The following is a 16,011-nucleotide window of genomic DNA, read 5'->3' as shown; positions in this document are numbered from 1 at the left end:
TGAAAACGGCTGAGTATAATTTTTTCAGGTTTCTTTGATGAATAGAAAGTTCAGAAGAACTTATCTGAAATATAAATCTTTTGTAACATTATAAATGTCTTTATCATCACTTTTGATCAATTTAAAGCATCCTTGCTAAATAAAAGTATTAATTTCCTCCCCCCCCCAAATATATATATACCGACTCTAAAGCTTTTGAATTGTAGAGTGTATAATGTTACATAAGCTTTTAATTTCAGATAAATGCTGATCTTTGATCTTTCTATTCATCAAAGAATCCTGACGAAAACATGTACTCAACTGTTTTAAGTATTAATAATAATCAGAAATGTTTCTTGAGCAGCAAATCAGCATATTAGAATGATTTCTGAAGATCATGTGACACTGAAGACTGGAGTAATGATGCTGAAAATACAGCTGCGCATCACAGAAATACATTACAGTGTAACACATATTCACATAGAAAACAGCTGCTTTAAATTGTAAAAATATTTCACAATATTGCAGCTTTTGTTGTATTTTGGATCAAATAAATGCAGGCTTGATGAGCAGAAGAGACTTATTTTAAAAAACATTAAAAATCTTACTGATCCCAAACTTTTGACTGGTAGTGTATGTAAACCTAAATCAGGAAATTCTTTTATGCTTTTACTGATTGTTTATGCATATGGCTACATTTGATCTTTTTATCTGAAGTTTTAAAATCATTAAAATGCATTTTATAGATTTGAATGAAAACCAATTAAGGCCTGGTTTCTTACATTAAGCCATGATTAGGCCTTAGTTAAATAAGAACATTTAAGTAGTGTTTTTTTTAAACGTGCCTTCATTACTGGTGTGCATCTTGATAAAAAAAAATCAATGGCACTGATATATTTTATTTTGAAAAGTTAAGACATGCATTTTTAGTCTGGGACTAGTCTTAAGCCTGGTGTATATAAGTGTATAAAAACATGACGAGGAAAGGCGATTATCTTAATATTACATGTTTCCTAATGATTTTTCTCTCTCCAGATATTGATCAAGCCTTATATCTGTTTAATGAGCTCCGGGAACAGGATCCTTTCCGCATCGAAAACATGGACACCTTCTCCAACCTGCTTTATGTGCGGGTGAGAACTGCTGCAGAATTCATGTTTATTATTCTAAATGCATGCTATAGATCTTACTATCAATGATTCATCCATGTGTGTTTCTTTAAAAACAGATTGACTTTCTGATGACGTGTGCTGGTCTTCTCCAGTCGTTTATTCTGGCCCTTTCTTACGATTCACTGCAAGCTCACATTCATTTTGAGTGCATTGCCCACATTTCAAAATCCTGTCCACAGACGCCCTATGTTTTTTCTTTTACGATAATCCGTTACAGATGCATATGAAAGAAAAGATCTGTCTCTCTGCAAGATCCAGTCCTCCTTCCTCAGAAATGTAGCATGTTATCAGAGATTTCTTCAGCAGTGAGCACAATACTAAGCTGGTAGTCATCATCTCCTCCCCTTCATGTCATTCCGGACCCTTCAGACCTTGGATAATCTTTGAAACACAAGATATCTTTCATGAAAAGTAAGGGTTTCTGTTCTACTGAGAGTCCAAGGAACCAAAACTTAGAAGGTCCAAAAAGATCATAAAGGCGTTGAAAAAACAATCCATATGAGTCAAGTGGTTTAATCAAAGCATTATGAAGAGATATGATCACTTTATATGATGAGCAGATTTAATTTAATCTGTGAGGATCTGCACACACACATAGAGCACATACCCCAGCGACTCAAGACTGCTTTTGTGCTGCAGGGACACATATGGCAGATACAGAAGCTTGTGCGTCCGTCCTTCACTCAAAGACGGACTGAAACGACTAACACAAAGGAAATTCAACCATTTTTAGCTTTGGTTATGTGAAGAGTAATGTAAATGATTGATTAATCAGGCAAAGGATAGGTCTGCTGTAAAGTTGGGCAGTTTAACATGGGGAGTCTATGGGACTAACTCCCTTTTGCAGCCAGCCTCTAGCGGCCAGTCGATGAATTACAGTTTAAGTCACTTCCGTGTTGGCTTCACAAGAGAGAGCGGGAGGTTGCCGCTTGGTCTCAGCCAAAGGAATATCTTTGGGTTTAAGGAGGATTGGACTGAGATCTTGCAGAACCATATGGGTTTCTGGGTCAGATTACAATATTCAAGTAAAAAAGCCACAGATTATCTGCTGATATTAAATTAAAGTGAAGTCCAGGTAATATTCTGTTCATATCCTGTGTTTGTCTGTTGTCTAGAGCATGAAGCCAGAGCTCAGTTACCTGGCACACAATCTGGTGGAGATCGATAAGTACCGCGTGGAGACGTGCTGCGTCATCGGTGAGTCCGTCTGGCACGGGACTGTGGGTAATCTCCGCACACGTGGGCCATTTTTGGCTCACACTTGGTACCTTCGCGGTCAAAAGTGACCGAAGCCTTGAAATGTAACTCTTTTTTTCTCTCTCAGGAAAATCAATGTAATATATTTCTGTTCAATAATATTTTTTGATCATTATTTCGAATTTTGAGAGGATGTTATGATACTATGCAATATTTATACAGTTTTTATGAGCTATTTTTTTTCTACACCCATTTTTGACTCCAGAGGCACCAAGTGTTACTTTTTTATTTTTCCGACCCTTTAGCATCATGTCCAAGTTTTTTTGTGTGTGTTCACATAGCTAATGCGACAAACATCACCGAGTGTCGTCCCATTCCGCTGAAGCAAAACATTTATAAATTAAAAAACGCAGCTCTGACTGAAGAGGCCCAGAGGGTTAAGCAGGAATGTAAAGGTGGCTGTTGGATGTTATTGAATAATTTTACCATGAAGTGGGTGTGCTCAAAACAATCTGCCTTCCAGATAAGCAGATGATTGATTTCTTGAACAGGGATGTAATACAAAATCTAGAAAAACCAGTTTGTTGAGGAAATGGTCTGTAAGCATTTATCTTTGGAGTCAATCAACATGAACCATAAAGTCGATTATGAATAGTGTTTTTGTTGTCTGCTCACAGGTAACTACTACAGTCTGCGGTCTCAGCACGAGAAGGCCGCTCTGTATTTCCAGCGGGCTCTGAAGCTGAATCCACGCTGTCTGGGGGCCTGGACCCTCATGGGTCACGAGTACATGGAGATGAAGAACACCTCCGCCGCCATCCAGGCCTACAGGTACATCTGGAGCAGCGCACCTGAAAGCCACCAGAAACCTTGTTCATGATGGCTTGCTGCTGTGTTTGCAGAGTGAAGGTTCATTGAGCCAATCAAATCAATTTTGTGTCACAATCAGCATTATTAAGTGACTGCAGGTATTCAAATCAACACGACTAAACCTTTGCACAGCCTTTTTATCACATTTCAAATCACTCTGTACCGCTACACTAATGATGCGTGCACACCAAAAGCGACGCAAATATTCACATTGCATTATCGTTTCCACAAAAATATTGTGCAGCACAGCTGTGTTCAACATTGATAATAATCAGAAATGTTTGTTGAGCAGCAAATCAGCATATTAGAATGATTTCTGAAGATCATGTGACACTGAAGACTGGAGTAATAATGCTGAAAATTCAACTTTGATCACAGAAATAAATGTATAAGCATACTGAAATGAGAAATAAAAGTATATTGATATAGGAAACCGTTATTTTAGGTGATAATATTACTGTTTTTACATAAATGCTTAAGAAATGTTACAAATCTTACAAATGTTCAATAACATTAAAAAAATTTACCCACCCCAAACCTTTGAACGGTAGTGTGTGTATATATATAATTAAAAATAATAATAATCTTTTTTTTATATAGAATTGCATAAGTAACATTAGTCATGAGTGACATTATTGTGTTTATCCTAAAATTAAATAAAAAATGTAAATTTTAAATTAAAGAAATAAGCCCTGTGAAGCCGTGGTTTACAGTGAATTTATAACAGCTAAGGGGCGTTCGTTCGGTACGACGCGAAGCATTCTTCCACCAAACAATGTAGCTCCTCAGAATCAGTTGTGGTTGCAACAAAGTGGTTGCTGAGCAACACACAAACGTAAACAAAGGTGTATGTTACTTTGTAGAGTAACTTACAACAGCTTTGAACACGGCTCAGCCAATCAGAATCAAGCACCGGAACTATCCGTTTTATAATAATTAAATCTCTTTATTCATTTAATTATTATTTGAGACATCCACCCTATTACTTGGCCATAAAGTTGCTGAGCAACACACAAACGAAAACAAAGGTGTATGTTACTTTGTAGAGTAACTTACAACAGCTTTGAACACGGCTCAGCCAATCAGAATCAAGCACCGGAACTATCCGTTTTATAATAATTAAATCTCTTTATTCATTTAATTATTATTTGAGACATCCACCCTATTACTTGGCCATAAATTTATAATTTATTCATGTTAAATTTGTTTATACCCTTAAAAAATGTAGATGATAAAAATTAATTAAAAATCTAAATAAAAAGTATTAGTTAATAATTAATAATTAAATTAAAATAAATAAAAATGTAATACATTTTTTGTCCTTGTGTCTTAGGCATGCAATTGAAGTGAACAAAAGGGACTACCGGGCCTGGTACGGACTCGGACAGACCTACGAGATCCTCAAGATGCCCTTCTACTCGCTCTACTACTACAGGAAAGCTCATCAGCTGAGGTGAAGACGTCTCCAGCATCATTCAGTGTGTGTTCCTCAGCATCTGCTGCCTTACGCTGTGTGTTTGTGTGCTCGTTTCAGGCCGAACGACTCGCGCATGCTTGTAGCTCTCGGGGAATGTTACGAGAAACTGTCTCAGCAAGTGGAGGCCAAAAAGGTAAAACGGCGACTGTTCATCACTGAAACATGATTCTGCTCCAGAGTGTGTTGTAATGCTGATGACGGTCTGCTTTGATGGGTTCAGTGTTACTGGAGGGCGTATTCGGTCGGCGATGTGGAGAGAATGGCTCTTCTGAAGCTGGCTAAGTGAGTGCGGTTTTCTTCAGGAGTGTGCTGGTGAAAGTGCTGCTGTTTGGGTGAAAGCACGTGTGTCTGTTTCTAGGCTTCACGAGCAGCTGAATGAATCTGACGACGCTGCACAGTGCTACATCATCTACATCCAGGATATTTTCTCGTGTGGGGTAAGTTGCTGGATCTCTGCGCTGTTGAATGTTTAAACCCAGTTTATAAACCTCACGCACAGCTTCTCTTCTGCAGTGCCAGACAACTAGCACCGTTTGACTTCCTTACCTGGACGTTTAATAGTGAATGTTCTGTAGCAAGTAATGTGGACTGGGCTTATTACTTTCCCTATCCACATTTTGTGGAATAATGTTGATGTAATTCTGCACATCATGCCGAGTAAGATGAAGATGTGACTGATGGCAGAGCTCTGTGTGTGTGTGTGTGTCGGTGTGTCTCTGTCTGTGTTTTTTTTTTGTTAACAACTGTTTATTGAATTTTCTTCTGGGAATAATAATATAAAACAAAAAGCAACTGTGCAAATTTAGAACCCATCCCATTTGATTTTGTTTTAAAAATAAACAAAAAAAAAAAAACATGTAGGGAAAATAATGTGTAATAGCCTTGTTAACATTTAAAATGCTCTCCCAATGACAGTTTCATAATACAAACCCTTGAACACAATGAAAAAAAAAAAAAAAGGGAAAATTCCTATCAAAATAAGGCCCCATTCATGTGTCAAGCGGCCACCTGATTATATTAAAGACAGAAATATAAAAGCTCTTGTCTGTGTCCACTGCTGAGCTCCTAATATTTGACTCGGCGCTGTATGGGAGTGGACGGAGGGGACGGCTGGCGCGAGCGCAACACTCGGGTGTACGGTGTGCCCGCCTCAGGCCTCTGTCGCGAGGGGAAGAGCGAGCGGAAGAAGGGGCGCTTCTCAGGAGGCTGGTTCTCCACGTAAGCCACGCCACAGCCCCTCTTCTTGCAGGAGCCGGACGCTGGAGGAGGCTGGCTGCGCTGTAGCTGTGCTAGCAGCTCGTCTTTCTTGCGCAGGTCTGCTCTGACCAGCTGCAGGCTAGTGTGCAGCTCCACCAGCATCTGGTCCTGCAAACAAAGCAAACGGGAGGGAGAGGGCAGCCGACAGGGTTAGAGAGGCCACAGGGAACAATTACATGGTTAATTTAGTTCTTCTGAAATCACACGGATCAGATTAGAAAATCAGGCCAGGAACATCAAAAACAAACAGCATGTTAGTAAAATAAGAGCATGTAGTTTAGAGGGAAGGGATGCATGTGAATCTTGTGCATCATTTGGATTTTGTCAGTAAATGTATTCAATCTAAATTAGTGTGAAAGGAGTTAAAGAGAGAACACAGGAAGAGAAACAGAGGAAGAGACGTTGGTGCGGAACAAACTAACTGCATCCAGCTAGACATTGTTGAATATCAGTAATAGCTCAAATAAATGTTACTTTCCTTTTTATTACATAAAGGATAATCCACGACTAGCTGTGCATTCAATGATTTTAATGCATGACGTGGAGGCAAAGAACCACCTGACGCGAAGTGGAGTGTGTTAAAATCATTGAATGCCCAGCTAGCCGTGGATTATCCCGCTTATACCATGGTCATTTGCCAGCATTGATGTTTGCAACACAATATTACACCGGAAGGGCAAAAATGATGGTTATTTTCATCAGTTAGCTGTGATTTTGACAGACAGAATGCAGCTCTAAGATAGACTGCAATGTTTAATTTCTGATGTTGTCTGAAGTGAGGAGATCTCTTGTGTTTTACCTGTTTGGCGAGTTTGCCGTCTGCGGAGGAGAGTGCGTTTCGGAGCCTCTCTCCGTCGGTGTTGCGGCAGCACGCTCGTTCTCCAGACTGCAGCTTCACGCCCAGCATCTGGAGCTCCATCCGCAGCTGCTTCAGGTTCTGCAACACACAGACACGTCCCATATGAGATACTGCACTTCTCCCTTCAGTGTGTGACAGGAAGAAAAATCAGCTTATTACTGGAAATCATGTCAATCAGCAGTGGAGGATTTGAGTCTGTGCCATCAAGCGCCCCCTAGAGGAAGAAACAGGAGGATCCGTCTCCCACAGAGGGTCAGACATCCCTTAACCATCACTACTGAATGACCTCTAGCATTTACAGAGATGATGTTTCAGAACAGCTTTTCCGAGATGAAACCAACTCTATCTGCAGTACTTTTAATCATTATCGCCCGTTACTGCCCTGGATACTGTAATAATCATCAACGTTGATTAATAGAATACATGTTTTTTTTGTTTTGTTTTTTTTTGTATAGGGCAAATGCACATCTTGTAAACTACCCCAACAAAACTAATGAACTAATAATGAATGAAGTAATTGCTTCAAATTTGACATTACAAAATAAAGCAATAAGCCCCGTGAAGCAGTGGTTTACAGTGAATTTATAACAGTTAAGGGGCGTTGTTAGGCACATTAGCCCCAAGAAGCCGTGGTTTACAGTGAATTTATAACAGATAAGGGGGTTTATATTCTAACTCGTGCCTAACAACGCCCTTTAGCTGTTATAAATTCACTGTAAACCACGGCTTGACTGGGCTTATTGCTTTTATAAAACGGTTATTCCATATACGTAGTAAGGTTTCACAAAATAAAACAGAGCAAATGAAGTGTAATGATATTAATAAAAACAGTATTCTTCCACCAAACAATGTAGTTCCTCAGAAACAGTTGTGGTTGCAACAAAGTGGTTGCCGAGCAACACACAGAAGTAAACAAAGGTGTGTGTTACTTTGTAGAGTCATTTACAACAGCTTCGAACGCGGCTCAACCAATCAGAATCAAGCACCGGAACTCTCCGTTTTATAATCAAGTCTTCACACTGGTTCGCATTCAAGAACTTGTCAGGTTCATCTCTTCCTATGCTTTCACTTCTTCTCTAAACCACTGGATGATCAATCACTTGTGTTCCTCATTTGCTAGTCCCTTTGATAAGAGTAAGAGTGATAATGAGTAAGTGTTGAGGTCCACAGAAGCAGAAGCACTGACCCGCTGGCCCTCCTGCAGTTTGCGCTCGGCTGTAGTTGTCAGGGTTCCTGTGGTGCCCGTCACTGGCAGGTTCTCCTGGAGACGCTTCAGTTCTGAACGAGAGTGTGGATTTAGTTGTAGAAAAATCATCTCTGAATCGGTTATTTCTCCTCCTTTTCCACCTTACCCAGAGTTTTCAGGCGCAGTTCTGTGTGTTTGAGGTCCAGCTCAGCTTTGCACTGCTCCAGCTCGGCTTTACACTGCGTCAGCTCCACGCTCTCGTGATCCGCGTCTCGTTTGTGTGTGGAAGCCAAGCGCCGCGAGCGCCGTGGACCGCTGACGTCACTCAGAGGCGGGAAAATGGGAGCTGGGGCGATGTGACCCTCTTCGTTCTCCTTCAGAGCTGCAGCAAGCTCTCGGATCTCTTCGTCTCGCTCCTTCAAGACGAGAGAAATACTATCAACAACTCACATCCTGTACATAGTAATAACATGAGCTTTGGAAACAACAGTGTTCACGCCGTTGTGTTTATTATATATAAATAATCATCTTTATAGCAAATGCTGTTCTTCTCAACTTTCTATTCATCTGTGAACCCTGAAAAATAAAATGTATGACGGTTTCCACACATATTGTGCAGTACAACGGTGTTCAACATTGATAATCAGAAATGTTTCTAATAACCAGGATATTAGAATGATTTCTGAAGATCATGTGACACTGAAGACTGGAGTAATGATGCTGAAAATACAGCTGCGCATCACAGAAATACATTACAGTTTAACAGATATTCACATAGAAAACAGCTGTTTTAGATTCTAATAATATTTCACAATGTTTACTGTATTTTAATCAAATCAAGCCTTGAGACATAAAAAAAAAATTCTACTGACAATCTTTTGAACAGTAATAACTAATCTGATAAAATACATGTTTTAACAGCAGGAATGGTCAGATTTATTATAGATCATAGATTATCGTCATTGCTCTCTAACATCACTGACCTCTAGCTCCTGGCTGTAATATTTCTTCAGGCTGCTCTTCAAGTTGTTGAGTTTGTTCTCACATCTCTTCTCCATCAGACCCCTCTCGGTTTCCAGCGTCTCGCTGCACAAGGAAGGAACTTAAAACATCCAAATGGTCCACAACATCTTACTCTTTTTGATCCACAGAAGCGCTGTAGAGGTACCTGAAGTCCTCCTGCATGCGGCTGATGACCTCCATCATCTCAGCTCAGACCTGCTCTCGAACCGTGGCCTCCAGCTCCTCTTTCTCCTGCCGCTGACGCAGCACTTCACGCTTCAGAACATCGATGGCCTTCAGCAGCGCCTGCCCAACATGCAGAAAACAGCACAGTTACAGAAGAAACATCTTTACGCTTTCAGACCAATAAAGTGTCTGAGACATTCACATGAAAAATATACAGTCATCAACAGAACTGATTACATGTGAACTGGATTCCGTAATCCACAAATTACATTAAAATACTCTTAATCAGATTACAGTTACTTTATTGATTAGATGAATACATATGCACACAATAGCAAAACATTTATAATTGATTCTCCCCAATTTTTCATCTTTCAAATGTTCCTTTCTAAAATATCCTACCGCTTACAGTACACTCAAAGTCTGGTCTCTCGAATTTTAATAATATTTAAGTACAAAATTCGAATGTAGTTTTTCAGCCATTTTGACAGCCCTAATCAGCATGGTTTATTTGATTATTTCACCTAAAACATGTAATGGGTCAGACTACAATTAGAATCAGAAACAGACTACAACTTGCAGTCCTCTCGTCTCTCTTATAGCGAATCTAAAAGTGTATTTACTTCAGGGTCAAACATGGTGATGTCTCCTTCCTCGTCGCTCTCCTCCTCCTCCAGTAGAGTGGTGTTGTTGAGATGCGCTGGCGGCTCACGAAGCAGCGACAGAATATAAGCCACCCGCGTCTTACTGCACGGCCCGTGCACCAGCTGACACAACAGAGAGAGAGAGAGATCTGTGAACGGAGGATGTTTGGTGTCCAGAGGAGAGAGGAAACAGTCGGTCATGTTGTTACCTGTGTGGCGATGGCAGAGAACTTGAGCGCTTGCAGCGTCTCGTCGTAGGTGGAGGCGCAGGGGTTAATGTTGACCAGCATGCAGGAGCGGCCGTGACCACAGAAGAAGCTCTGCAGGACCCTGGTTAACTTGCTGTCTCTGAACGGAACGACCAGCGGAGGCCGAGACCTGTGGCGATGACAGTATAAATCGATCAGGCAGCTGGTGGCGACCTCGCGCTCCCAGTCACGTGAAGCGTCACTCACTTATTGGTCTGGTTGTGTCTCAGAGCAGTGATGCAGCGCCCCAGCGTCAGCAGAGAGGTGTTGATGTTGTTCGCCTCTTTCATTCTCTCGCCGTTCTGCTGGGCTTTACAGCGCTCAGACCCCGCCAAATCACACACAGAGAGCCTGCCGGGACAAAACACATGACAACTCCACATTAACAGCTGGAATAATTCTACAGGCTTCAGTCCAATACAACAACTACAAAACATACCACTAATGAAGCAGTGAACCATAACGTGAACGGACTTACTCGCTGATTCTGGTCACCTGTCCCAGCTCTGCTTGTGGCTTGACATGTAGAACACGGATAGTAAAGATACTATGGCTAGAAATGTCAAGAAAACACATTGTTATATTTTGCCCTCACATAAAATTCACATTGAAATGACTGAAATTTAAGCGGTCTAAATGACTGGAGTCCTGAATGAAGATCCACTGTATTTTTTTGAAACATCATAAACTCAAGTGTTACAATGTTTCATCTTTTTGTAACGAAACACATGCATGGATGAACGGCTCACAATAAGATCAATAACACGTATAAAAGAAAAAGAGTGTGAATTTCACTTCATGCTGATTTTAATGGCGTTCAGCAGGTACCTGCGGCTGGAGTTGTGGTTTAGGTGAGTGCTGGCAAAGCTTTGATTGCGTTGTCCAGCTTTAAGCACTTTCCAGGCCTCTTCTGCACTTCGTACCTGAATCCAGGTCAGATCTAATGCAAGGACACGAACAGTTCAATATCATTAAAATTGAAAGAACACATTTAAATGTAACTTCTGTTCCGTTTGTGATTCTTACCCTTTACGTAAGGGTTTCCATGTTTGTCGTCGCTGAGGCGTAGCGTGGCTCTCTTGTGGGACTGAAGTGAAGGTGGAGCGTCCAGGAGATCGTAAAGAAACTCGTTGTAGATCTCATAAAACGAGACCCAGACTGAGAACTGCACACCCTCCTCAAGATCCTCTCCACCGCTGAGACACAGACCATTCGCCTCCAAACACATGCCATCTGAGTCTGGAGGACAAACACACACCCGCAGAAGCAGTTTTACGTTAGGATTAGGGTCACATTCACCCAAATTCTGCATTTGAAATCTCAAACATATCTAACAAGTAAAGCTGGAATCGGTCACTTCTTATAAACAGAATGGAAGTCTCTTTAAGTGGCCTAACATTTGTGACCTGTGCTGACAAAACGAGTCACAATGAGCAAATTTTCAATAATGAGTTCTTTTTACGTTCACGTTCTCCATGAAAAACCTTCAGAATGATGTATGATTTGTTGGAACCGGATGAAAAATGACTTGAGCTACACCAGTTTGATGTCGATAGAGTCAGCAAAGTCAGAGTTACAGTTTTCTGAAGGTTCTAAAGCAGAATCACCTGCAACGTTGCATCTTTTCCTCCAGTTCTTTTCTTAATAATTACTCTATTAACAATCACAATATAGCCATTTTATATTTGTTATTATAAAGAACAGATGCAAAAAGAAAAGAAAAGTAGAATATAAGAAAAAACAAAAAACAATGCATAACCTTTTTCCATCTAAACAAAAGCATTCAAGTAAGAAAAACAAATAATCAAAAGTAAAAATCCATTTAGTGTTCATTACAAATAAATTGATTATTAAAACTACAAAAGCAGTTCAATCAAGAGCAGCGAGTGATTCCCTCTTTTCTTTTATCGTTAGATTATCATTAATGAGAGACGGCCGGTATTAAGACCTACTGTAATGCATGGATCTAATATAATGTTACACATCAGATGTTTTTCCCCAAACGTTCACTTAAGACATAACAGATTATGTTCGCGTGAATACTGTAATTGTGTGTATATTTAGCGGAGCGGAGAAAAGGTACTCCTGTTAGAAAATGTACAAATAAAGGTAATTAAACATCTAAAATTATTATTTGGAGTGCTAGATGAGGGCTAAATTAACTCATTTTTGTGAAAACCTCAAAATCGACATTTTTCACTTTTTCTGCCTGTAGCTCAAAATTAGCCTGTGCGCATTCCCACTCGTTTTTCCAGCACAGGTCACATATCAACATTCACTGAACCAAAGTCTGGGCTGAGTGTGAATGATTCTGCCACTGCTTTCAGTGTGATGTAGCTCAGGGTGGATGTCAGAGCTCCTCACCCTCCAGCTGTGTTGCGATGTGACTGGCTGCTGAGAGTCCGCTGATGCCACTGTCCCAGGACAAACCCGCTCGCAGCCTGGACTGAGCTCCACCTGTGCTTTCCACCTGAACAAAACAAAGACCATTAGAGTCGGCCCAGGAAAACCTCACACTCCTGAGGGACAACAAAGGATTCATTAGTATTATTGTTAATGCCTTTACAGAAACACTGAATGGCCAATAACGTCGGACAAACATGCATTCACACATTTTCACGTAGTTGCCATGTTTTAATTCTAATTACTAGTTCTATCATAAAATAAGTTATATGTGACCTCAGGAACACAGAGACTAACGCTCGCGGCAGCAGACCCGCCTCTCCACCCGCACCTGCTCGATCAAAGCCACTCTTAACAACCGTCCAGCTGTACAGAAACACATGCACGGTGCTGGAATGGCCGTCTTACCCTGTATGGTGTAGGTTTTGCCCGAGTTGGTCACGCCGTAAGTGTAGAGGAGCCGGTTTTCTCCACGCAGAACGTCTCGCACCATCTCCCGTATGGTGTGATCGTAGACCTCCTGCTGAGAGCTCTGCGCTCCAAAAATCTGCACGAATGAGAAATGTCATGTGATGCCACATCCAGGGTGAAGCTTGCCTCTTTGAGGATTTCCTTGATGGTGGACGCCTTACCTTTGTGAAGGTGAACTTGTGCAGGCTTTGAGCGACGCCTCTCTCGGCACTCTTGTTGTTGTGGGAGTCTTTGGGCGCTCGGAGAAGCAGATTATCCTCAGACTGCACATTTACACAACCCTGAAGAGCACAAGCAGCACAATAAAGACGTCATTGTTAGCCAAACAAGCCCTTCTTTACTTAAAGTGTTTCACAAGAGTGTGCCGACTTCCTTCACCTGCTCCTCTCCCCGCTCTTGCTCGGCTTCAGTAAGAGGACGGATCCGCAGGAAAACCTTCAGCTTCTCTGAGCCGTCATCAGCACTGCCTCTTCTACTGACATCAGTCGTGATCTGCAGCCAAACAGATGAAGGATCCATCAACATCACAGCCTGAGCTACTAACCATTAAACAAGCAGGAAAAACATTTCGTACAGCTGTCTTTAGTGAATAGAATAATTGTGAGGGAGCTGCTTTTGGCAATGTGATAATCTGAGACACAAGAGCCCACTGAACAAACAGTGAGCGTCAGCCTGGGGCCAGTTCAGCTAAACTTAATTTACTGTAGCATAGGGCCCTATGATTGTATGAATAAATCAAAAGTAGTGCAGTACAACACATCAAATTGCATACTGGACTGGTGTCTATGAACATTAAACCACAAGACTGCTATTTTAATATAAAGTCTGTATTTCACCATTTCATTTGATAACTCATTAAATCATATACACACACAAACTCAAGTCTTCACAACAACCCACCAAAATAAATGTTTACCTTGAAGAACCCAAAATAGTAGTAATAACACAAGATTATTTTTCATCCACGCTTTCATTTGAACGGTTAACCTCTGTTGCACTTAAAAATAAAAGAAACTGTTTACGTTTTATGCATTCATTTAATTACTATCATTTTTGATTATAAATATTAAATCAAGACGGACAACAAATATAAAACATTTTATAGGGCCCCATTATTGTTTATTTTAATCATGCTTTTGATTATTAAAACATAATTGAGCCATTAAAACAGAATACAGAAATAAAACTGATTTCATAGGACTATTTTCACATTACTAGAAAAAGTGTAGTAACCATGTTTTTTTGTTACCTGCCTGTAACTTTCTAGTGAGCCTGAAGACCTTGATGCTCTGGTTCAGGTGTGTTTGCATAGGATTGGAGCTGCACCCTGAACTACAGTTTTATTTGCACCATGGTTAATTTTCGTAAGGGACTTATATTTTTAGTTAAATGTTCAAAAATTGAAAACAAAATCTTGGATTGGTCAAAAAAAAAAAAAAAAGATTTTATTTTTTTTGCCCTAGTTGTAGTTAGAGCATCTACCAGCAGAGGCTAAGTCCAGCTAGTGCACGACGAGCATTTGTGGTTAAAAACTATAGAAATTTGTATTTTTTAAAGAAAATGACCGGTGGTTTTTCTAGAGAAGACTCTTATTCCTCGGTTGGGATTGTGTAGATCCCTTTAAATCTGCACTGAAACTGTAATCTGGACCTTCAGCCCATTGAAGTCCATTAAATGAAGAAAAACCTTCATTTCTTTGCGACTGAAGACAGAAAGACATGAACATATTGGATGACATAGGGGTGAGTAAATTACCAGGAGATGTCATACCTCTTGAGTGGGTGTACGGGGGTCTGCAGCAGGGCTGATGACTGAGATCTCCGGCAGAACAGACACAAAGCGCTGAGATCTCACCACAGCTCCAATATCAGCAGCTGTGGACTCAAAAACAGCCCCGCACTCGTCCTCATCAGACAGGAGCCCGCACGGAGACGCCAGAGCCATGACCACACACTAGACACAAGAACACGCACAAAACTACTGTCAGGACGGTAATGCGTGGACAGCTAACTAACTAACCACTAGTCATTCGGTTAGCCAGCTAGCTGCAGTTCAGCTCAAAGACTGGCTGGTAAACAATGACACAATATGATATAGCTAACAATAAAATACGCGAACAAACGAGCAACATTTCGACAGAATAGCGAGATTTATTTTAATATGCTAACGCTGTGTTTGCTTAGCAGCTAGCATCGCATATTCGCAAAGACTCGGCTCATACATTTTCGTAACGTTACCTTGATTTATGACGTCCTCCGGATCCTACCGTAATTTTACAGTTATATAAGCGACTCCTACAGCTAAGCTAGAATCAGAACATCTAACCTGGACACAGTTAGTACTGTAACTAACCTAAACCTAAACTCACCCGTCCACCTGAACAGCTCACTAACTGTTACTGAGACGACAACATATTTGAACGCCGCGGTCGGTGCGCTCCACCAATCACCGCGCACCGGAGCAATTCCAACTGGCCAATCAGACACGCCGGAGGAAATACTTTGCTTTTGATTGGTCAGCATTTCCAAACGGCGCTTCCCCTCCCTTAGGTGTGGCAGTATGTTCATTTATTTTGAACCTTATGATTTCGCTTGGTACTTTTAATGTACAAATCTAAGCCAGGTTTTAAAGTTTTTAGCTTTAACATTGAGTCTCTTAAACGTATTTCAAATTAAAATCGGTTTCATTGTGTGTGTGTGTGTGAGGGCAATAGAATATACGGTCTGTACAGTATAAAAACCATTACGCCTATGGAGAGTCCCCACAAGGATAGCTGACCAGACATGTGTGTGTGAGTGAGTGTGTGTGTGTGTGTGTGTGTGTGTATGTGTGTGCGCGGACCGGTTTATGAGGACACACATTTGTATAATGACATGGGTATGACAGGTATTACAATGTGAAAGTGGTTATGAGGACACTTCATGTGTCCCCATAATTCAAATGGCTTAAAAACATACTAAATGCTGTTTTATTGAAAATCTAAAAATGCATAAAGTTTTCTGTGAGAGGTACAGTATAAAAACCATTATGCCTATGGAGAGTCCCCATAAACCACATATA

At 40.8% G+C, this 16,011-nt stretch overlaps 2 protein-coding genes across 2 annotated transcripts in view; one reads left to right on the top strand and one right to left on the bottom strand.

Moving 5' to 3' along the window:
• LOC107713604 (cell division cycle protein 23 homolog) overlaps window positions 1–10,243 on the top strand; it is a 12,504-nt gene extending 2,261 nt beyond the window's left edge. The window contains exons 8-16 of the mRNA XM_016519172.1: window positions 1,015–1,112; window positions 2,267–2,348; window positions 3,026–3,179; window positions 4,552–4,671; window positions 4,753–4,828; window positions 4,916–4,977; window positions 5,054–5,132; window positions 5,209–5,413; window positions 10,241–10,243. Of these exons, the coding sequence (XP_016374658.1) occupies window positions 1,015–1,112; window positions 2,267–2,348; window positions 3,026–3,179; window positions 4,552–4,671; window positions 4,753–4,828; window positions 4,916–4,977; window positions 5,054–5,132; window positions 5,209–5,232 (695 nt within the window). The 3' untranslated portion in view covers window positions 5,233–5,413; window positions 10,241–10,243. The remainder of the gene's footprint in view (window positions 1–1,014; window positions 1,113–2,266; window positions 2,349–3,025; window positions 3,180–4,551; window positions 4,672–4,752; window positions 4,829–4,915; window positions 4,978–5,053; window positions 5,133–5,208; window positions 5,414–10,240) is intronic.
• On the bottom strand, window positions 5,550–15,350 carry LOC107713608 (kinesin-like protein KIF20A). The gene is given in 19 exon segments (XM_016519177.1): window positions 5,550–6,060; window positions 6,752–6,889; window positions 7,998–8,089; window positions 8,164–8,413; window positions 8,981–9,083; window positions 9,166–9,305; window positions 9,809–9,952; window positions 10,039–10,207; window positions 10,285–10,428; window positions 10,556–10,630; window positions 10,906–11,017; window positions 11,104–11,316; window positions 12,442–12,650; window positions 12,757–12,811; window positions 12,889–13,027; window positions 13,113–13,232; window positions 13,330–13,443; window positions 14,722–14,904; window positions 15,189–15,350. Coding segments are annotated over 18 exon segments (2,691 nt in total). The 5' UTR covers window positions 14,896–14,904; window positions 15,189–15,350; the 3' UTR covers window positions 5,550–5,760.
• Window positions 15,351–16,011: the final 661 nt, after the last annotated feature.

The sequence above is a fragment of the Sinocyclocheilus rhinocerous genome, unplaced genomic scaffold, assembly GCF_001515625.1.
Source record: "Sinocyclocheilus rhinocerous isolate Xijiao unplaced genomic scaffold, SAMN03320098_v1.1 scaffold599, whole genome shotgun sequence".
In the NCBI taxonomy this organism is placed as follows: Eukaryota; Metazoa; Chordata; class Actinopteri; order Cypriniformes; family Cyprinidae; genus Sinocyclocheilus; species Sinocyclocheilus rhinocerous.
This window is presented reverse-complemented; position numbering and strand designations above follow the sequence as displayed.